This window comes from Barbus barbus (assembly GCF_936440315.1).
Source record: "Barbus barbus genome assembly, chromosome: 21".
Taxonomy (NCBI): domain Eukaryota; kingdom Metazoa; phylum Chordata; class Actinopteri; order Cypriniformes; family Cyprinidae; genus Barbus; species Barbus barbus.
Genome location: NC_136749.1, coordinates 12,234,405 through 12,258,799, shown reverse-complemented (window position 1 = coordinate 12,258,799; position 24,395 = coordinate 12,234,405). Strand labels below are relative to the sequence as shown.

The 24,395-nt window shown below is 37.0% G+C and overlaps 2 protein-coding genes across 2 annotated transcripts in view; one reads left to right on the top strand and one right to left on the bottom strand.

Annotated features, from left to right (window-relative positions):
• The window catches only part of sntb1 (syntrophin, basic 1), a 34,536-nt gene extending 15,294 nt beyond the window's left edge, over positions 1 to 19,242 (bottom strand). Inside the window, exons 1-2 of the mRNA XM_079445620.1 lie at positions 17,920 to 19,242; positions 6,865 to 7,081 (exon numbers count right to left, since the gene is read on the bottom strand). Of these exons, the coding sequence (XP_079301746.1) occupies positions 6,865 to 7,081; positions 17,920 to 18,418 (716 nt within the window). The 5' untranslated portion in view covers positions 18,419 to 19,242. The remainder of the gene's footprint in view (positions 1 to 6,864; positions 7,082 to 17,919) is intronic.
• LOC306887679 (uncharacterized protein) lies at positions 18,426 to 21,433 on the top strand. Its single transcript, XM_079445621.1, has 3 exons — positions 18,426 to 20,058; positions 20,229 to 20,511; positions 20,598 to 21,433. Exons 1-3 carry the CDS (start codon positions 19,838 to 19,840, stop codon positions 21,255 to 21,257), a joined length of 1,164 nt encoding a protein of 387 aa, XP_079301747.1. The 5' UTR covers positions 18,426 to 19,837; the 3' UTR covers positions 21,258 to 21,433.
• The last annotated feature ends 2,962 nt before the right edge of the window (positions 21,434 to 24,395 follow it).

The window sequence follows — 24,395 nt, the reverse complement described above, 5'->3', positions numbered from 1 at the left end:
GACCATGATGCTACCACCACCATGCTTGACTGTGGGCAAGGCACAATTTTCTTGGTACTCCTCACCAGGGCGTCGCCACACATGCTGGACACTATCTGAGCCAAACAAGTTTACCTTAGACTCATCAGACCACAGGACATGGTTCCAGTAATTCATGCTTTTGGCCAGGTTGTCTTCAGCAAACTGTTTGCAGGCTTTTTTATGAGCCAGCTTCAGAAGAGGCTTCCTTCTGGGACGACGGCAATGCAAACCGACTTGTTGCAGTGTGTGGCGTATGGTCTGAGCACTGACAAGCTGACCTTTCACTTCTGCAACCTCTAAAGCAATGCTGTCAGCACTCATGCATCTGTTTTTTGAAACCAGCTTCTGCACCTGACGCACAGCACAAGGACTTAACTTCTTTGATCAAACCTTGCAAGGCCTGTTCCGAGTGAAACCCGTCTTGGAAAACCTCTGTATGACCCTGGCCACTGTACTGTAACTCAGTTCCAGGCTGTTACCTAACTTCTTATAGCCGCCTTTGTGGAGAGCAACAATTCTAATTCTCAAATCCTCAGAGAGTTCTTTGCCATGAGGTGTTGAACATCCAGTGGTAAGTATGAGAGAATTGTACTCAAAGCACCACATTTTAACTGCTCTAAAACAAGATACACAAATGTGTATGGTCCTGTCAAGCAGACAAAAACATGAACTTGATGAAATGTGGCTTTGCATGGTTAAACAATGTATAGCTGTTATCACTTAGGGTGTACTCACTTTTGTTGCCAGCTTTTTGTCAATAATGGCTGTATGTTGAGTTATTTTCAGATGACAGTATAGCAGCAAAGGTTTACAAGTTGCACATTGACTACTCTAAAATATATCCAAGTTTAATTTCTATAGTATTGTCCCTTGAAAAGATATACTAAAATGATTGCCGAAATGTGAGGGGTGTATCTCACAAAAGTGAGTACTGTACACTGCCCTCCAAAAGTTTGGAAACACCCCTGGCAAAGTGTGGTTTTGGACTATATTAGCATATATCTTTATAATTTTTTGGTGCAAATACATTAAAGTAGCTTGACATTATCATTGAAGACCCAAAACATAATAATGGCAATATTACACGTCAAAATGAGACATGCCCCTTTGCCAGCTGTGATGCCTGGTTACTGGTTTAAACTTGGCCCAGGTTTTTAAAGGATTTGTGGGTCAGCACACCTTAATACTGTAGCTTTAACAATTGATTGCCAATTCAAAGTCAATGTTTGAATAAACTAACAGCTCGGATGCCCAGATTATGGAGAGCTGTAATTTTAGCTGTAAACTGCAAGTTTTTTCCATGTGTAAACTGTTTATGTAATAAAATATGTTTTCGTAGTTTGTGTTGTCCCTTATCAGTGCAAAATTATCACATATTAAAAAGGATTCATGCCAATATTGTCCAAAACCCCACTTTTCTAGGACGTTTCCAAACTTTTGGAGGGCAGTGTATATGTATTCTTTTCTACTAAATACAGTAGAGTTGAATGAGTTGAATATAGTACAGACTAGAATACATGCGATTAAATTTGACCACATTTCATTAAAAACAAGACATCTGCGTAATTTTAAGGACACACAGACAGTGCATGAAAGAGCTCTGCAGTCAACATTAACCACCAGAATATCGGATACACCCGGTTCAAACAGAACCATACATCAGTTCAGCTCAGGAGTTTACAGTGATAAATGCTCCACTCATACATCATCTAGAGTAAGTGTCTTAACCTTACACTCCACAATATAATTTTCAGGTGCACCATGTTGGTAAAAATAGACCTACTTTCATGAAGACAGAGTTTGGAGGGGCTTAGGGGGTGGGCACAGATGGAGCTGATGTGTTTGGAGAAGACTGGGGGAAAAAGCTTTTTGGATGAAGCCCAATGAGTTCTGCCCTTTAAGACTATAATTGGGAGAATTTCACAACTAATGGAGATTCCTGTGTCCAATTTAGGAAGTGAATGTTTCAATGCCTTTCATAGTCAAAATAAATCTCACTAAGGTAGTACGTGAACTTCAGAAAGTTAATCTAAAATGTCCAACTCGGAAAACTTATGGCATCTTTACTAACAGTTTACTTTACTAACATTGCCAGTGGATATCAGTGAAAATAAAACTAGGCCGTATAACAAAAAGAATGTTATGACCACCCAACCTATTCTTATTAACTAGAAGTCAGCATTCCATCCTTTCTGGGGTTTTGATTTTTTATGTTCTTAAAATGGAATCCAAATCGACAGACAGAGTTTTATTTAAAAAAAAAAAAAAACTTTTATATTTCATTATTGCTGCTGTTGTTATTGTTATAATAATATTATATTATATTCATGGGCTATTCATTGTATGAACACCTAGAACACATAGGCCATGGTTCCAACAAAAATGAATTAATTTTAAATTAAACTTTTTGGGCAAATGCTCTTCTATTTACCACCAACCTCCCAATTAATGGGTCAAAGAGGACAAAACAAAGAAGATTAACTAAATTTAGGTGGTCTCCAAGCACACCGTGTCAAACCAAACAAGAGCAGGAGTAACACAGGACAGATGGAGAGGTCACTGACACATCTGTTGTGCAGGAACATCTCCATACTCCAAACCACCAGCTACTCTCACTTCTACCAAAAACAACTCCAGTTAAAGTTCCACTCTGGGCCATCAGAACACCGAACAGTCCAAAGAAATGACAACAGTGGAGGGGGGCACAATCTATTTTTATACCACATGGATTCTGTTTAGGAATTTGACATGAATCCTCTCACAGTGTGGCACTTGAGGTAAGCCGTGAATGTCTGCAGTGTTGATCGAGCTCTGCATGAACACCACAGTGATGGATGGGCTGGAAGACATGGGACACAATGGTGTAAATTGAAAACAGAGCTAGAGGGTGAAAACTAACGACCTGGCAGCCGGTCTGCGGAGGGCTCCTGACTGACAGCACATGGCAGGAGTGGAAGAGTCTTTTGTCTGTCTGTCTACCTGTCAGTTTATCTCACCATACGTCTCCAGGTTATATACCCACGCCAGATATTTAAGCAATGTCTTATGAGCAAGAGTGCTGTTGTACTGAATACCAACATGGCTGTGATTCCTCCCAAGGCAGTCAGCATTGTGAAAGTGAAAAGTGATATTGCCTGATATCTTCATCAAATGATTATAAATATCAGCAGTCTTTGAATCAGAGAAGAATACTGTTGTATAAGGTACAATATAGCAACACATAGCAAAAGACGCAATCACATTTACTGCTGCTTTGTGATATTTTGCATTCATTTCAATAGGAATGCACATTGACAAGATTTTCAAAGGAGGACAAAATATATTCCTATATTTCATAACTAGATTTGGCATCAGATTGAAGTTGGTCATGTTTTTTATACTAATCTACAACAAATAAATAAAAATGGATGCAGAACATTATTAGGATTCAGTATGTTTAACATTCCAGCAGCACACAGACACAAAGCCTTACTGTGTTTTAAAAGTGACGTGACGTGTTCCGCCTGTCATTACTGTCAAGCAGTTCAGTGCTGGTACATCATCTTTTAACACACTTCCTGTGTAATGTTATGGTTAATCTCACAAACCACAACGTTCGTTTCTCTGACGACAAAAGTACAATATACTGCAAAAAAAATAACATGAGCACAAGTTTGAGAACAAAAACAGACCGTGTGGTTGGTGGGAACTTTTACCTCTCAAGCAAAAACACTTTCAGCAATATAGAGCAAAACATAAGAGGTTGATATTTACATATATATTTTTAAAATATTTGCATCATCCAGGTATGAATGAGAAATTCATTCTTAGACGTTTTCACTAGTTGCACAATTTTACATCAAGACGTTTATGATGTTATTTTGAAAAAAGTGAACATGGTTATGGTTTTGAAACACATGTATTGTGTATAATGGTATTTTGTTGATATAAACTGAGAAAACATTGTACGTTAACTATATTGCATTGATATACAACAAACCAGACAATTATATTACTATATTTATGGTATACACCTTTCAAAAGTTTAGGGTTGATATCATTTTTAATGTGTTCTTATCCTCACAAAAGCTGCATTTATTTGATCAAAATACAGTAAAATGAGTTACGTTTTGAAATAACTGGTTTCCATTTTAATATATTTAAAAATGTAATTTATTCCACTGATGACAAAGCTGAATTTTCAGCATCCATTACTCCAGTCTTCAGTGTCACATGATCCTTAAGAAATCATTCTTATATGCTGATTTGCTGCTCAAGAATAGTTTATTTGTATTATCAATGTAGAAAACAGTGGTGCCGCTTAATATTTTTGTGGAAACCGTGATATATTTTCTTGCATTCTTTATAAAATAGAACATTAAAAAGAACAGCTTTTATTTGAAATAGAAATTGTTTGCAACATTATAAATGTCTTAACGGACACTTTTGACCAATTTAATGCATCCTTGCTGAATGAAAGTGTCATATATATGACCATCTATATATATATATATATATATATATCTATCTTACTGACTTTTGATGGTCTGGGACATCTACAGCGGTGCAATAATTGCAACCATATAAATGTTCCAGTTTTTCTTATGAACACCGGTAACCGGAAAACATACCGTCACCTTGAACCGAGCACCTTTTTGGCCTCTTAATAAATATCTTATTCAGAATTTTTACTATTCTTTAATAATAATAATTTGTTACATTTATATAGCGCTTTTCTGGGTACTCAAAGCGCTTTACATAGAAGGGGGGGCATGGTGTGTGAGCTCTCTTTTTCCCTTTTATTCCACAGTCATTCAGATCAGCCACGTCACAGGTTTAATGTGTGGCTTCATATCTTGCATTTTATTTGGAGTGAGTTTTGGCCATGTTTTTTTGGAAAGTACCCAGCTCAAGCATTCTGGCAACATATGAAATCTTTGAAGTCATTGTGACATGGACTTGTCCTCTATCACTTCTGAAGATATGAAGGTTCGTCCACTGACAAGCAGAGGACACTAGTACTCTTTAGACATCAAACATGATGGAGTGAGCGACCAGCATAAAGCATTTGTTGTGTGGAGTGCATTACCAGGGCTGTCACATTCACCCGCTGAATAATGAGACCCTTTACTACTTATACTGAGACGGCAATACAAAGAGATTGTCTAAAACACTTCCAATCACCTTCTCTACCATTTTAACAAGTACAGGTGCATCTCAAATTAGAATGTCGTGAAAAAGTTAATTTTTTTCTTGCAAGTTATTTCAAAAAGTTAAACTTTCATATATTTTAGATTCATTGCATGCAAAGTAAAATATTTCAAAAGTTTTTTTTTTTTTAATTTTGATGATTAGAGCTTACAGCTGATGAAAGTCAAAAATCAGTATCTCAAAATATTACAATATTTACATTTGAGTTTCAATAAATGACCATCCCTACAGTATAAATTCTGGGTATCTCTTGTTCTTAGAAACCACAATAATGGAGAAGACTGCTGACTTGGCAATGATCCAGAAGACGAACATTGACGCCCTCCACAAAGAGGGTAAGTCACAGAGGGTCATTACTGAAAGGTGTGGCTGTTTATAGAGTGCTGTATCAAAGCATATTAAATGCAAAGTTGACTGGAAGGAAGAATTTGGGTAGGAAAAGGTGCACAAGCAACAGGGATGACTGCAAGCTTGAGAATACTGTAAAGCAAAGCTGATTCTAACACATGTGAGAGCTTCACAAGGAGTGGACTGAAGCTGGAGTCAGTGCATCAAGAGTCACCATGCTCAGACATCTTCAGGAAAAGGGCTACCAAGCCACTTCTGAACCAGAGACAACGTCAGCAGCGTCTTACCTGGGCTGTGGAGAAAAAGAACTGGACAGAGTCTGGAGGAAGAGTGGAGAGGCACAGAATCCATGTTGCTTGAAGTCCAGTTTGAAGTTTCCACAGTCAGTGATGGTTTGGGCTGCCATGTCATCTGCTGGTGTTGGTCCACTGTGTTTTCTGAAGTCCACAGTCAACGCAGCCATCTACCAGGAAATTTTAGAGCACTTAATGCTTCCTTCTGCTGACAAGCTTTATGGAGATGCTGATTTCATTTTCCAGCAGGACTTGGCACCTGCCCACACTGCCAAAAGTACCAAAAGCTGGTTCCATGACCATGGTGTTACTGTGCTTGATTGGCCAGCAAACTCACCTGACCTGAACCCCATAGAGAATCTATGGGGCATTGTCAAGAGGAAGATGAGAGACACCAGACCCAACAATGCAGATGACCTGAAGGCCGCTATCAAAGCAACCTGGGCTTCCATACCACCTCAGCAGTGCCACAAACTGATCACCTCCATGCCACGCCGCACTGAGGCAGTAATTAAAGCAAAAAGGAGCCCCTACCAAGTATTGAGTACATATACAGTAAATGAACATACTTTCCAGAAGACCAACAATTCACAAAAAATATTTTTTTTTATTGGTCTTATGAAGTATTCTAATTTGTTGAGATACTGAATTGGTGGGTTTTTGTTAAATGTGAGCCTAAATCACCACAATTAAAAGAACCAAAGACTTAAACTACTTCATTTAATTATGTGCATTGAATTTATTTAATACACGAGTTTCACAATTTGAGTTGAATTACTGAAATAAATGAACTTTTCCATGGCATTCTAATTTACTGAGATGCACCTGTACTACACAAGAAAAATCCATAATATTAGTACAAAGTACACATCGTAATTTTTTTTGCTGTAATATTTATTAAATGTTTCTTTAACGTTTTAAACATTTACGTATTGGATTTTGGTCTGTCAAAGTAACTGCAAGTTTTGCAAACTTCCTATGGTCAATATATTAAATGCATGAGAAGCAGTACCTGTTTTCTGGGTCAGGGACGGTCATACTGCGGGTGATGTAGCACATTTTGAGGGGGATGTATCTGCGGTCGCCCTGTAAGGACAGCGAGGGGGGGCTGGGGATATCGAAGTGAGGACTGCCGAGACGAGGGGACTCAGGAGGCGGCGTCTCCCAACCGATCTCGGACACCGGTGACCCTTTTTTCACATATGGCGTCGCTTCCCGCATGTACTTCACTGGAATGAAAAAAGAAAGGGGTCAGTGAAGGGTTGCAACATTATCGTGAGTATCTGAGAACTGTTCCCACGTTCTCTTCATCTCATGTTCTTTGATGAAAAAAACAGTATCAGTAGATGCACATACTCAAAGACAACAACACAAAACAGCTCTGCAAGTTAATTTTCCATCACATGTCCGCGCTGGGCCTTAACCAGTCAAAAATGAAAGCAGGAAACCCCTACGCAAACCACTTCACACCCACAGCTGTCCTGCGTGAGGAAATCAATTTACCGCACATTTGCATAGTATCCTATTACATTGCTAGACGATTACTGCTGGTTTTATGGCAGGCCAATGAACTCGAGGCCAAAGCATCTGCACATGAACGTGCTGATATGGGATTACAACCGCCATGCTTCTCAGGTGAATGTCACGCTGAGGGCCAATTATTCCCATCCCATATGACAGCTTAATCTTTTCAGGAAGCTGTTGACCAAGCACAGAGCTATTTCACAACACTAGAGGCATTTCACAATTACCCATAAAGAAGACATATTAAAATGGGCTGTTTGGCATGACATTATTTTGGTAAAAACAATCATTTTGAATGCCTGGGGGTAACATACCACTTGCATACTACATAAATGCTTCTCCACAAACACGTTTGCGCACAATATGCTGCAGTATGCCAAGTAAACAATTCCTAACCGCAGGACAAGGTAATAAAAGATCAAAAGAATGATTTATAATCATTCAGAATTCACCCTAAAAAAAAAAGACTAGAAAGTTTTTCAAAAGTAAGGTACTGCATGCTTTTAGGTTGGGAGACCAATTAGATGTGTTGGATATTCTGATAGCTACTATAAAATTAACCTAGCATCTAGCATGTGACAAGCTACATGAGGTGATCTTCTCAACTGTACACAATCATTAAAAATCATACATAAACTGTTTTAACTACCAAAATGACTAAAAATATATATTTATGTATATTATAGTTACTAATTAAAAATAGTTTTTTGGAATGTATATGCTTTTGATCATTGTATATACAGTGGAGAACAACGTACAATTTCCTAAATTTCAAGGTCACGGCTTAATCCTATTTGAAGTTATCCTAAAAGGAGTAGAAGGGCAGCTTTTTAAGCATATTTCATAAATGAATTGTATTCTGAAGCACAGTATAAAAAACCTGAATGACGTATTTGAAAAAGAACTCTGATCAAAATTAGGGAACACTTACATATACCTTCAAGTTATTGGTGTTAATCTGGCACCTTGTGCTAATTTCCTTAATTATATGACAAACCCTATTTAACTGGCAGCATTCCTCCCATTTACACTGAGATTGCAAGATGGTGGGCCACTCTATATAACTGAAACCTTGTGACAGGAGGTTGTCCAGATGAAGACCAAAGGGATGACCCTTTCAGCCATTGCAAGAGAAGTTGGTCATTCCAAATCTGTGATTTCTCGAATATTGCAGGTTTACAATGACACTGATTCATTCAAGTCCCCTAAAAAGGCTGGTCATCCATGTAAGACAAATGCACGACAGGATAATGCAGACACTCTTAACGGGGAATCGGTTCAACACTGCAGATGGAATTGCTCACCAATTGCTCACCAGAACAATGAACAGGGTATGGATCGGTTTCGGTATGTTTAAAAGAAGTCGGTGAGAGCACGTTTAATTTATTTGGGTCTGATGGGAAACATTTTGTTCAGCATCAAACTGAGGAAAGACTGAAAGGTGGAGGAGGAAGTGTCATGGTTTGAGGGATGTTTTCTGCAGCAGGAGTTGGGCCTCTTATACAGCTATAGTACACGGCAGAGTGAATGCAAATATTTATCAGAACCTCCTGCAGCAACATGCAGTTCCATCCCTGCAAGCATCTCCAAATCAGCCTGCAATTTTCATGCAGAACAATGCCCCCGTCACACTGGAAAACAGTTAAAGCATTTCATTGAAGCTAAGAACATTGAAATAATGAAATGGCCAGAGTCTTGATCTAAACCCTATTTAAAATCTCTGGAAAATCATTGGCGACAAAGTTATGGTTGAGAAACCCACTACAGTTACCAAACTATGGAATAGATTAGAAGAAGAGCGGACCAAGATCACACCAGCGCAGTCTGAGAAACTAGTGATGTCCTGTGGCCGCAGATGTGTTGAAGTCATCCAAAGCAAGTGCCTGTACACTTCCTACTAATTTATGACCGTTGTAAACCTCAAAAATTTTAATTGTAATATTCTTTTGTGCTACAGTTGTTCTCTAATTTGGATCATTGTGTTTTCCACAAAATAAAGGTTATTGTTGAAATGCCTTGGTTATATTGTCAAACATGTTAGTATAACAATGGTATACTACATCTGAGATTCCTTCAAATTGTGAGCGATGAAGATTAACAATATTTTAGACAATCAAGTATTTATAGATTATTCTCTAATTTTGATCTCCACTGTATATAAAATAATACATTTATATAATTAAATAATACACATTAAATAGCAAAAACACCACAAGTTAATGGTTTATACTTGTTATAGGCATTTCCCAACACGATAACAGGGTAGCAATACACTGCAATCCTCATATAACACAAACAGAAAAAAAAAAATTTGTTTGTACCTTCTCCTGTTAACATTTTGTTGGTCATTTGTCAAAAACTTAGTTTTGAGTACCTACTTTGTATCCAATTTTTGGAAAGTTTTAATGTCTGCATTCAATCACTCATCTAAATGGTTTGTCTTTGACTAAAAATGTATCCTGGATTTAGGATAAGTAAGTAAAAAAAGACGGTAAGGAGACAATGGCATGCATTTTCTGTCCACCTCTAACTACACAAAGTATGCGTTATAATCATGACCTTCAGTTTACACGTTAACGCAGGAAACACGACTTACAAAGCTGCCCGGTCACTAAACTTAAATGTCTAAACGATAATCCCTGTCTTTACACCTTCGCCTTGATAAGAGTAACAAAGACAAATGACAAAACAAAGAAAAAAACAACATGAATCCATACACTCAATCTGAATGAGGAAGTGATTCAGAATGCCACTGCCAAAGTTTCACATGTAACTTCAGGGTCAAGGATTCTTCAGTCAGCTCTTGCATAAAACATTACTACTCAGAACTTTAGAGTCCACCACACAGCAGGTGGAACTCTATTCAGAGGCGTAAGAGCTCCTGTGGTCCTTTATCCTCAAGGACAAGCTAAGAGACTGGCTACAAACACAAACCTATGAAAGGATTTTCTATGTTCTACAAAGACAATGGGTAACTTTGTGGTAAAACAGTTAGTTATAACTTCTCTTTGTTTAAAATTTACTTCTTTGTTTAAAACTGAATCATCTTCAACATCAGGCAACAGATGTGTTATGCACATCTCCTCTGTTTCATTACAAAAATAATTTTCTAAAAAAAAAAAACCTTTCGTTTGGGGAGTAATAGGTTAGTCCCAAGCAAAATGTAAAATTATGAAAATTAGCAATGAGAAATGGTGTGTTTATGGTTGACTGCTTTCATATACGCTATTATATCCATGTTTTATTGGAGAACAGTCCATGAGAGATCCATTTTTCTTGAACATTCACACTTGGGAGTGGACATTATTTGCTCTCATTATGATGTGCACTCAAGGGAGAATGTTAAGTGCAACAGCTGAGAGCTTGCATGACCACAATAAGCATCACTGAAATTTCAAAAATCTGTCCATAAATTTAAATGTGGCATTTATGCACTTCACTGACTCGCTTTCAAAACCTGCTAAATGTAGTTACGACTCAGTGGAAAGGACGCATATATCAGTAGTATTCATTAGGGCTTGGTGATGTTCTATGCTAGATTTTTTTAGTCATTTAACAATATTTAACTACATTAAATATATCCACTGCTGTTGAAAAGTTTGTTCTGTAAGGTTTCTTTGTTTTTGAAAGAAGCATTTTGCTCACCAAGGATGCATTTATTTCAGCAAAAACAGCAACATTGTAAAATATTATTCTAATTTAAAATAACTTTTGATTTGAAAATAGAATATTTTAAAAAAAATGTAATTTGTAAAAGTAAAATAAAATATTTTAAAATGTAATTTATAATGACAGAAAAGCTGAATTTTTAGCAGCCATTACTCTGTCATATGATCCTTCAGAAATTATTTTGCTAGTTCAGAGCTCAAAAATAAATAAATTAATTAATAATAATAATAATAATAATAATAATAATAATATTTGATATTGTTTCTTAACTGTAATGGATTTCAATATATATTAGGTAGTTTCACCCCATGCAGCCACCGTAAACCCATTAAACCTATATAAACTACTAAACCATTTAACTTTAAAATTATATTTTAGAGCAATATGCACCAGAATACCAATGGACAGGAATATTAACTACATATATATAAAAAAATTAAAAACATGAAAATACATGCAGGAACTTCCGTGATGATGTGAATACAATTTCTTTAATTGAATCACTGAAACTAGCGATATTGAACTGAATCAACAATAAACTGATATCAAATGAATAATAACTGATTACTATTGTCCTTTTATAGCTGCTTTATCAGAACTGATTTTTTTTGTATCACTGAATCGCTATTTTTTATTTATCACTGTAAAGCTGCTTTGAAACAATCTGTATCATATAAAGTGCTATAAATACAGACAGACTTGACTTGTGTTACTTAATTTTATATTGCTAGCAAAATCATTTCAAGTAGCAACACCATTATTGCACAATTATTTTAGATTGGTTGTTTATAAAAGAACAGGCTTGAATACCAACATTAAACCCAAATGACATTGACTTATGCTCCAGGTGGTTTGTGTGTTAACAGGATCAATGTTATATCAAACCAGTTATTCTAGTTTTGTGGCTGCTGTTCAATTATCTCTATAGTTTGCTATGTGGAGTTGACTTATACAGAATATACATTCCTTTGTCTCCTAAACTTTTGTTAAAGGGGATGTTAAGAACTGGCCAAGTCCAGGCTGGATCGAGGAAATGATATTGCTTTGAACTTGCACTTCCTTAACCATTAACTAACTGGGCAACAAGTACTAAGGTAAAATGATCTGATCTTGCATGTAGTGCAAATGTGTTGTCCCTGCTCCCTGTATCTAGTGCATGCTTTAAAAATGAGGTCATGTGACTTGTGAGAGTGGTCTTTACTACACGTCCCCCTCCCTACAGACCAGCCCTCATTCCAATCCCCGTCTCATTCTCTCCCATTTTATCATTTATTTACAATACTGAATCCGCGAGCGAATGAGAAAGAACAGAAAGCATAAGTTGCCACATTCCAGGAATGATTTATTCGTGCTTTTGGCTCATGCATCTAGCTTAGGTAAGATAACTAAAACTGTTTGCAGAGTCATGCTGTCATGCTTCGCACTAGTAACATTGAAAATGTGCTTTGACTTCCAGAGCGTTTCATTATCTCCATGTCTTTGTCTAGGCTTCTACGGCGGGTCTTCACTTACCACAGTATAGAGAACAGTGATTCTAGTTTAAAACATATCTATGAATGCAGGCTCTCAAATCCATTTTTTCTTCAAAACATCCCTGGTCTACAGCACTATTAATTTCATATGCAATTATTTTCAGTACAATAGTGTGTGGTTTAACACTCAGTGCCTGAACATACACTTAATTTATCTTCATAAAACATCAGGCATACACACAAGCAGCTTTTTCTGTGCAGTGTTTATCTGGTCAGCCTCGTTACAAACTGCCTGGGTTTTTAAGAATGGGATTCTTTGTTCAAAAAGGAAGAATAAAGCCCTTTTTGGACTTTGATTGGTAAATTGCTAATTTGAGGCATGAAGTGGTGTTGCAAAAAAGACTAAAGAGTACTTTACTTAAATCGACAATTTAACTTTTTTGGCGCACACATAGACAGGTAGCTATCAAACTGTCAAATCTATGAGACTGCTCTTATTTTTCTTTAATATCATCCAGAGACCTTGACTTCAATGTGACTGGCTCTGTAATTTTGCCAAAGTCATTGACTTGTCCCCCAGGACAAATGTGTTTCTCGAGCATATATAGACAAAGAGTATGGAAAGGCATCAGGGAGTCTGTTAAAAGAAGATGGTGTTGATTGATAGAGTGGTGACAGGGTAAAATACAAGCTGGGTGTAGTACATCTGTGGGAGTAAAAGGATGTGCAAATATTTCTGGCAAGAAATGTCAAAGTGAATTATTCAAAGAAGCCAAATCCCAAGGACAGGAGAAAGTAATCAAGGGCCTTGATTTGACATGCAAAACTCACTTGCTTGAGAAAAATAGCGAGTCTGATGGACAACAGTTGATGGATATACTGGATGGTGTGTTCACTGAATTTGGTCTAAACTATAAACTTAATTGACCTTTGTTAACACTAGTTGAATTTTTTTTCATTTAAATCTGAATTTCTGTTTGAAGATTTGCAATGATGAGTCTAACTAGTGAAATGTTTCATCATTTATTTCAAAGTGTGCTGATGATAACATGAGTGCTCCATCGGAATCAAATTCATGCTTGAATGATTCCTTTTCTGCTTTTAAAAAAAGATTAAAACAAAAATAAGTCAAATGTATTGGGCTTGTTTTTCATTTTTAAATAAGTCAGATATATAATGGCTTTAAATCAATAGCTCACCCAAAAATTTGAATTCAATCATAATTTACCTACTTTAATTTATGGAACACACACACACAAAAACCCTGCTCATTTCTGTATAATGTAAATGCAGAGCTCGCAAAATTTCTAAATCCCTGGTAGCCCTTCGGGCAGGTACTCTTCAGATTTTGGTAGCCCGAAAATAATTTAACTAGCCCAAATAAAATAAAGACCATAAATGTCAATCAAAAACATTTTCAATACACAAATATCAACGAATATAGAGGAAAGAGTTTTATTTTACTATTTACAAGGTATCTGCAGAATTCTTAAAAATCTATTTAAGGCAATTTGAAAAATTATTTCTTATACCATTTAACATATTTAAAAACCTTAAAAACTCTTCAGTTTAGTTGTTATCAAATTTAAGGACCCGTGGGAGCAATGTTCCCTCTAATTTATTTTCTTGCTGAGCAAAACTTTTCTCTATTGGGCGGACATTTCTGGCACCTGAGCAAAAGCATTCTTTATACCAGACCTGTACAGCATGCACACAAAAAAGTGTGTAACTTTTAACTTTAATGTGCTATTTATATTTGATTTGACCCTTGATGTAACTAAATTATGTACATTTTAGGTTACCTGAGAAAACATTTTTACTGTACAATACACTGCAGTTCAAAAGTTTGGATCAATAAAGTTTTTTAAAGAAGTTTCTTATGCTCATCAAGGCTGTATCTATTTGATAAAAATACAGAATATTATTTCACTAAATACTATTGTGAAATATTATTGCAATTTAAAATAAATGTTTTCTATTTTAATATACTTTCAAATTGTATTCATTCCTGTGAAGCAAAGCAGTATTTTCAGAGTCACATGATCCTTTAGAAATCATTTTAATGCTGATTTTTAATCAATGTTGCAAACAGCTGTACTGCTTTTTTATTTTTTATATACTGTATTTTTTGGGACCTGTGATATTTTAAAGAACAGTGTTTAGTCAAAATAGAGATTTTGTGTTACAATATAATCTATTCAAAAGTTTGGGGTCAGAAATGTTTTTCTTTCTTTTTTAAAGATACTTTAAAAAAGTTTAAAGAAAGTTAAATTAACTTTATTCAGCAAGGATGTGCTAAATGGATCAAATTGATAGCAAAGACTTCCATTGTAAGAAAATATTTCTATTTTGAATAAATGCTGTTCTTTTAAACTTTTTATTAATCAAAGAAAAAAGTAACAGGTCACAAAAAAATATTAAGCAGCACAACATTTTCAATACTGATAATAAATCAGCATATTAGGATGATTTCTGAAGGATCATGGGACACTGAAGACTGGAGGAATGATGCTGAAAATTCAGCTTTGCCTCACAGGAATAAATGCTATTTTATAGTATACGTATTAAAATAGGAAACCAACATTAGAAATTGCAATAATATTTCACTATCTCACAGTTTTTTCTGTATTTTTTAAATGAATACAGCCTTGATGAGCAAGAGACTCAAAGTCAAAAACCTGATAATTAATTGACCTTGTTTTTGAGTCTATAATATAGGCCTAACATATATTATCAAAACAAACTATTTATGATAACTGATTGAATAGAATCTGAAGCAAAACTTAAGCTGAGATCTGTAAGTTAAATTAAAAAAAAGTGAACATATGAATTCTTCTATAGCTGTCTAAACATCGTTATGAAGTACAGTTTGTACAATACTCTTGTGTGTGACTGTACATGTTTCAGAGTTTTGTTACCCATCCTCCGTTATTTCCGGCACTTAATCAAGACACTCTTCTTTAATACATGAGGACGTTTTATTTCACATGTCATTGCGTTTGCGTCGTCTCTCGTGTTGAGCGCACTTCAACCATTGAAGTATTCAGTTTCTACAGCGACTCATTTGGTGCATATCGTTCTCTTTCTATGAAAACCTATAAACCGCATTCACCGGCTCTAACTCTGTCGTGACATCAGCTCTATAGCGGTTTGCCCGAGCATTGCTACTCTTTCCCTTTTACTGGCGGCATTCAATCAAATGGCTTCCCAACTCATTTTTGTGCGCGCGAGGCACATTATTTCTTCTGCGCGTCCGCGGTGGAAGAAGAGTGCGCTCAGCTTAGAGGGGACACTGCGTGGGAGCCCTGTATTTTATGGTAGCCCGTCGGGCAGGGCAGTGATACATTTTGGTAGCCCGACTGGAAAACACAATAGCCCCGGGACGTCGGACTAGCGATTTTGCGAGCCCTGAAATTAATGGTGACTAGGTTGTCAAGCTCCAAAACTGAATCATACAAGCATTCCTTATTACTAGAGCACTATGTACCATGTCTTTGAAGTCATATGATAGATGTTTGTGTTGAACAGGCCAAAATTTAAGTTATTCACTGGAAATCCTGACATTAGGCGTAGCTCTCAAATCTCATTTATGGAATATGATTACATGCATATATTCAAATTTCGTAAACCATCAGGATTGTTTACAAGACACAAACCCGGACACAACTTTATTTGCCATTTTTGACATCTTCTGGTCATTGTTCACTATCGCTCCATGGGAAAAAGTTAACAACTATTTTATCTGTATTTGACATTTTTATGAATTTGTACCATCTCATCCGTACATTTTCATACGATCTGAGTGTTGGGTTTAGTGGAGAACCATCATTTTTAGTTTCTTTCCTAAAAACCATAAAATTTGATACAAATTTATGTGAAATTGCCAATTTGTAACAGTTACATTTTTCTTCCATGAGACTGGATTGGAAAAAGTCGTGTCCAAAGAGGCAAAGCAGTGTGCTAAACTTCTTTTGTGTTCCATGGAGGAAAGAAAGTCAATACTGGAACGACGTGAGGGAGACATAGAATTTCCAATATTCTTTTCTCCTGCTAGACAAAAACAGATACCAACATCGGCCCATCAGCGACTGAAGCACAGGCTGATATGACCTCTTATGGCAATTCAATCCTGAAGCATGAGGATATGACAAAAACTATAGCACATCTGTGTTCACTTAGTCACAAAGACGTCAGGTGGGGAACTGCGAAGCCACTGAACAGGCCAAATATAGATATGAAATCTTGGTATTTAGTCGCTTGAATCAACTTGAAAGCAACAAATTTAAACATTTAGTTTCCAAAGTAATCTGATTCATAGAGTCATAATAACCAACAAACTTGTATGGTGTTTCAACAGGTCAGATGCAGAAATCAAAACACTGACACTCACATCCACAACTGAGCTCCAATGCCCTGTTTAAATTATTTACTGAATGAGACTAATCTGACCCTCAGGTCAGTGTACAGGAAAACACTTAAATATCATTAAAAAAAATGATACAGTGGTATGGGGTTGAAGTCTCTCACAACAGAGAACAGCTAATGCAACATCATGTCCAGCAGGACTGATAGTGAAAGAGCTTTGCATATGGGATTTTAAGATGTACAGGACAAGGAAATACTTATTACAACAGGATACAGTTTTACAATAGTATCTTTGACAGAATAAATACAATATATTTGCCTGATTTGCTGCACTTACTGAAAATTCTCCAATATTCTGATCACAATAAACACCTTTTTGAAGCATAAACATTGATAAATGTTCAGTATTTCCCTAGTGTGCTAGGACCTTAGCTCTTAAATTGCCTAAATAAAGTTTGCATATTTTGCGCGTTTTTAAATTGTACACTATTTGTATATTTTGCATGGCAGGTATTTTATTTCTGCTGTTGCAATGCATTGTGTGTCTACATTTCTTGTAACCTTCACCATGACTAAGCGGAATGAAAACATCCTGGAGAGTGGCAAAGTTATGAACGTCCCTCTGAAATCCGAGGTATGCTTTTATGACGCAGTGAGAGGGAATCTCACATCTTTATCACCCTCAAGGGTGCTTTCATCCTCGGAGGGCCCAGCAAACACGTCCATCACTCTGGCAATGACCTTCCACAGGTGTAAGCACAGGACGTGTTTGCAGTACCTTCATGAACAACTTAAACCAGCCTGGATTGCAGGTCTAACCTGGTTTATGCAGGTCTAGCTGGTTTCCAAGATGGCATTAGAGTTAGTGCGCACAGCATACCATCTTAGACTGGCCAAATGTGTTTTTAGTATAAATTAAGCCTTTTCTACCTTGTGAATGTTTATGTATCAGTTCTTCTCACCAACAGGTCCAATCACACCTGACTCAAAACTCAACAGCCTCACTGACAGATTTCTAGCCTTTCTCCCGTCCTTACCTTCCAGCATAACCTCTCTGCCCGCTTTCTTCAGCACCTGCACCGCCTCGTCGTGCGTGGCGTCGCGCAGATTGATCGCGTTCACGGACAGTATCGCGTCCCCCACGTAGAGTGCCTGAGTCTGGTCCGCTGCCAGACCTTTGAATATTTTACTGACAAGAATAGGCATCTTGTTCTCCTTCCCGCCTTTGATGCTTATCCCTAATCCACCGACCTCCTGCTTGATAACTTTGACACATCTTTTGCGGTTCTCAACCGCTTCGGGAACTTGTGAATCCGTGAAAGGAGTCCTTACTCCGGCTTTGGGACTGTTGGAGGGGTCCGGTTGGTCACCGTTGGTGGTGATGCCGTTCAGGAAAACGCCGGCGTCGGTCGCGGGCTCCTCGCAGCTGAGCGTCAGCGACGCGTCGCTTAAACTCGCCAGGACCGCGTGCCATCGCTCTCGTACCAGCACCTCCAAACATGCACTTTTCTGCACTCTGTTACCACAAACCGCCATCTTTGAAGCATTCTTAAAATGCCATGTGATTTCATACACGCGCACAGGACTTTACCCTCGGACAGGGAACAAGTTGTGATTCAGGTTGGATAGTTTCAGCCCCTCTACAGGCTCCACATGCATATCCTCTTTGGGTGGAGCAAATGTCTGAGATGTCCTGTGTGTGGCCATGCTGAACTCTCTCTCTCTGTCAGGAAATGTTCGGATTGAAGTCGGTGTGATTCATCTGTTAAGTACATCATCTATCACAGGCACGGTCTTGTCTTAAACTGTGTTTAGCACTAACGTTACCTCCTCAATTCAAATCTTTAAACCGGCGGTTCTTCTTAACGTTTGAAGTGTAAATCAGCAGTTTGGGAATTATAAAGAATGTATATTAAAAATGTTCTGGTTGTACATCTTCTGTCTAACGTGTTACCTCATGTGAACGCGATTTCTGTTCACCAGCGTTTAAGTTACGTCTTTAAATCACGCTGCCACTTGTAATCATACGTTTATGGTCACTGAAATATTTACAACGCCAATCTATAATAAAATAGAGTTATATTTTAAAAAAAGAGCATGTTCTTTTAAGACCGCAATAACTCCCTATAATTAGCGTCTGGTGTGGAAGTGGAACAGATTTCCGCTGCTGTAATTCACACGAATTGCGGTGCAGTTTTTGAATTAAACTTAAAGTTGACTCACTGTCGCTGTCGAATGTACGTAATGGAGAAAAAGTTATTTGTGATAGTTGTTTCCAAGCAAGGTGTCAAAAACGGATGTGTTATATCATGTAAACAAAACACTGCAAATGAACAGACCGCACAGCGTTCAGTGACGCTAAAGGGTGAGTGTTAGTGCCATCTAGTGTTTATTATTGGTTACTGCATTTACATGACACTACAGAAAACAAATAGCGCAATTGTATTTTGTTTGCATTCTCTTTTATTTATATTTCTCTATATGTTTTATCGTTTGTATGCAGTATTTGTGTCTAATGTCTATTGTATGAACCTATATATTTATGTTTACAGTTTTTCTCATTTGCTAAGACACGCTCAGTGAAACTGGGATCCACTTGATCTTCATCATCACATTCTTAGCACAGCAGAAGTCTTCTCTTTCAAATGCCTTAACACTTTTTCATTTGTTTCACACATTTTTCACACCCTTTGTCAAAACAGTCACCACAGATCTCATTGAAAGATCCCAAACTCCATTGGATTCACTGTGTTGAACAAAAGGAAAACATCTATTCACAGCTGATAGAAAGTACTTGCATAATTATGAATCTCCAATGCACCTGTGTGAAACTTGTTTGCACAACTCTTCAATAAGCAATCAATCCTCATTCCTCTACAAAAGATGCCACCTCTGTATTGCTATTTGCAAGCATGGATCAAAGAGGCCATAGGCACGGAAGGAGAGTAAGAGGCCATGGCAGAGGGGCCCGAGGAAGAGGTTTGTATGCGTGGTGGAGGAGCTGCAGCAGCAAGAGGACAAAATCGAGCTCAAGTTTCAAATGAAATTCGGGCAACAATTATTGACCATGTCATCAATCATGGCTTGTCCTTTAGAGAGCCTGGACAAAGGGTCCAGCCCATTCAGAGTCGGAGCACTGTGGCATCTATTGTCAGGCTTTTTCGGAATGGGAACAGGTAATTCACAGTGTTACTGTAATGTATACCGCTGTGTATTTCAGCTTTACTGCATTTCCCTGTTAGCAGAACAAACTGTGTCTACAGTAATGCAGATGTTTTATCAATCCCATTTATGTGACTGTCATTCAGTAATGTAAATTGACATGCTTTTTGCTTTTACTTTATAGAATCCACACATTACCACACACTGGTGGCAGAGGAAAGATATTTGGTATTGAACAGGAGTCTGCCATTGTAGATATGGTAGTGGCAAACAATGCAATAAGACTGCGTGAAATCCAGGCAGCAGTAATTGCAGATCAGGGAGCATTTAGAAATATAAACAGCGTGAGTTTGGCAACTATAGATCGAGTCCTTAAACGAAACCATGTCAGAATGAAGCAGCTGTACAGAGTTCCATTTCAAAGAAACTCTGACATCGTAAAGGAGGCACGATTCCAGTATGTGCAGGTACAGATTTTTTATTGTAATACCTTGTTTACCATAGTTACATGCGACTGGAATAATTTTCTTTATGAATTTGCTCTTTTTCTTAGAGAATAATGGAGTTTGAAGCTGAAGGGGCACATCACAAATTCATTTTTGTGGATGAAGCTGGCTTCAACCTCTGTAAAGTGAGGAGACGCAGGAGGAACATCATTGGGCAGAGGGCCACTGTCACAGTGCCAGGTCAGAGGGGTGCCAATGTCACCATGTGTGCTGCCATCTCCAATGATGGGGTCCTTTGCCACATAGCAACTATTGGCCCATACAATACAGAACGCCTCATCACATTTCTTGATGCATTGAAAGAAATACTGATTCCACCCGAAGAGAGAGGGCTGTTGAGGCCTGGCATGACTCTGTATGTCATAATTTGGGACAATGTGGCTTTCCACCACTCTCACCTTGTGAATGAATGGTTTGCAGCACAGCCTCGTATTATGTTGCAATTCCTCCCTGCATACTCGCCTTTTCTGAACCCAGTCGAGGAGTTCTTCTCTGCTTGGAGGTGGAAGGTGTATGATCACCGGCCATATGAGCAGATGCCCCTCCTGGAGGCAATGAATGCTGGTTGCCTGGCAATAGGTGCAGAGGACTGCCAGGGATGGATACGCCATGCAAGGAGGTATTTCCCTCGGTGCATTGCAAGGGAAAACATTCAGTGCGATGTTGATGAGAACCTGTGGCATAATCGTCAAGAACGAATGGACTAAATGTGAAAGATAAAATATCTTTCTTTTTTTAAAAAAAGGTATTTCCACCCATAAGTTTTCTTTGGTAGCTTTTTTTTTCATCCATTTGAGTTTGTAAAGTATCATATTTCATATTGATGGCTGTATTTTGTTGTCCATTGTGTTATGATTGATTGAAAGAATAAAATAATTTGACCAAGTTGTGGTGTTTGGAAATATTTGCTTATGTTGCATGTTTTTAATGTTTTGTGAGTGTTAGAGCATTTTGCTAACAAAATGAGTCATTTTGGCCATTGAGCTTCAGTTTCATCCTGTGTGTTAACTATTTTGAAAATGTGATGTCAGAGTGGGCAAATGTGTTTAAGCAATCGAGAAAAACTGTAAATATATTTATACAAAAGATTCAATATATTTATGTATATAATATATTTATTATATTGTATATTATGTATATAATAAATATATTACAATAATGTCACAAATAAAGAATCTTGTCAATTTTCTACCAAAATAGGTTTCAGCCATTTTTGTATATTTCTGAAAAGCATTTAAAAATATATATTTCAACCCAAGAAAATCAAATTTATAGAAAAGCGTTATTTGTTGTGTAATCATATACATCTAATCATATATATGTATAAATTAAACTATTATCAGGCTAATAATGATTATTATTTTCTCTCGTAGGCTATTGCATGTAGCCTAAATGTAGGCTACTGTAAGATTGGAAATGTATTTTCTTGCCCCTCAAATACATCTTAAAATATATTTTGGTAAATGAAGGTTGACATGAAATATATTTTCTGTTTCAAAAATATATTTCATTGAGCTTCACTCAGTTCACTGTTTATAACATATATTTAGAATACATTTAAAATATATTTTGGCCACAAAATATGGGTTATAAATAGTTTTACAAGGGGCCATATAAAATGTCTTACTTGCTACTGTGAAATGTAGAAACAAAATAAAATTTCATTTTTACACAGGTAACAGTTTACACAAAAATATAACATCAAAACAAAGCTTTGCGGTCATCGGAATACATGCTTGTTTTTGAGTTTGTTTGTTTTAAATAAGCAGATTGTTTCTGTACTTGACTAATGATCAAAGCAAGAAAAAAAGCTATAGACTAAATTAGTTCCTCATAATAAACATTTTCTAAATAGCAGGTTAGATTTGCAAACTTGATAGTGATCCGTTTTATGTTGCATTTCCACTGGTTCAAAAGCTGACTTTGAAACAAACACTATGATAAAATACAATAAAGCAATAAAATGTGATCAGAAGTGATTTCATTAAGCTATCTAAAGAAAACGAGAAGATGTTGCTGTGAACAATGTTTGTGCCCTAAACAATGTTTCATGTCGCTCAGGGTTTGATTATGACTAAATTAAGGATTAAGACTTGCATGAAATTTACAAGTTAACCCCATTACAACTTGCAGGAATCTGTGCCTGTGATTTACAAGGCCTGCTGTACCCAGGGGAATGTTTTTAAACTTTTAAACCTTTTTTAAACCTTTCTAAACTGCGCAAGCGGTTTTTTGTCATTCCCTCATGATAGTGAAACAGCAGGGAGACACATGCAGCTCAATAGCGTTGAAATTAAAGGCCATGTAGGAACGTTAGTGCTCTCTAGTGAATGGTGAGAAGAGAATGACTCAAAGGTAAAGGACAGATGCAGCATGTACTTTTCAGTACTTCCCCATACTGTCAAGATTCTTTCTGTGTGTGGTTTAAGTATAAAATGATCTTGAAATCACGAGTGCCATGTTAATATTTCAATGACAATAATGACATGTTCTTTCTGTCAGTATTTCTGGATACTTTTAGTTAGAGATTTTTAACAGGGTGCAAAGGTGTTAGCCTATATAAATTTATAAAAATGTCATAATTACAAAACATTTGTTTTATATCAGTATTCCTAACTGATACTTATTCACAACTAACAAAAATATGTTCTACTATGTTTGCTAACGTTATGAAAATGTTCAAATTATCAGATTTGTAAAATGCTTTAAAGGGTTAGTTCAATCATGACAACTCTCGGAAGATTTTAGCATGGTGATGGATATGACAATGTTAATGTATTTGAATAGATCTGTTACGCTGCTGCTGAATTGCTGCCGTTGTTGGTTATTGCTGTAGTTGTAGATTATTGCTGCTGCTGCAAAGCAAGTACAGGAACTTGCTACTGCCAATGCGTATGGCAATACAGTGCTGTGAGTATTTGAGACATACTGCTGCTGCACAAATAGCATATAAAATAACCCGTAGCAGATCTATACAGGTGGAGCTGGGGAAGGTGGAGGGTTTCAGAGAAACTGTGAAAGCGTGCTGCAGGAATCTCAAGTGAATGCTAGCCAGCCATATAAATGCAAGGCAGTAAGCTCATTGGCTGCATAGTCGTTTAACTCTCTGAATATCATCAGTTACATCTGCGCCATCTAGAGTTTCATGACTGAACTATATAGTTCACCCAAAAATTTAAATTCTGTCATTTATTACTCACCTTTATGTTGTTCCAAACCCGTGAGACCTTCGTTCATCTTCAGAACACTAATTAAGATATTTTCGACAAAATCTGAGAGCTCTCTGATCCTCCATAGACAGCAAGGATCACAAGAAATGTAGCAAGGACATCGCTAAAATAGTCCATGTGACATCAGGGGTTCAACCGTAATTTTATGAAGCCACGAGAATACTTTTTGTGCACAAAGAAAACAATAATAATACAATTTATTCAGCAATTCTTCTCCCCAAGTTACCATCTTCCCCCATTTTGGAGAGTACCCCCAGAATGTAATCAACCTAATCGGCATTGTTTGCGTTCAGTAGAAAGCATGTACATATGACTAATATGACTTACTTAAGTTAAATTTGAATACGCTATTTAAACATATATTTATATAAAAGAAAAAAAAAATACATCTATATAAAGTTTAACAGTCTTAAGTCTATATAACTGTCCCACCGCCCTCCTGACTTTTGTTTTTATTTCTCTGCCTGGCTGTTAGTATACCATTTACTGGTACTGCTATTACATTGCATCATGGGAACATAGTGGAAGACCAAGCTGTAATGGAGGGGTGCCCAATCCTGCTCCTGGCCCCTGCTGTAATGCAGTAAAATCAGTTCAATTAATTTCAATTCAATT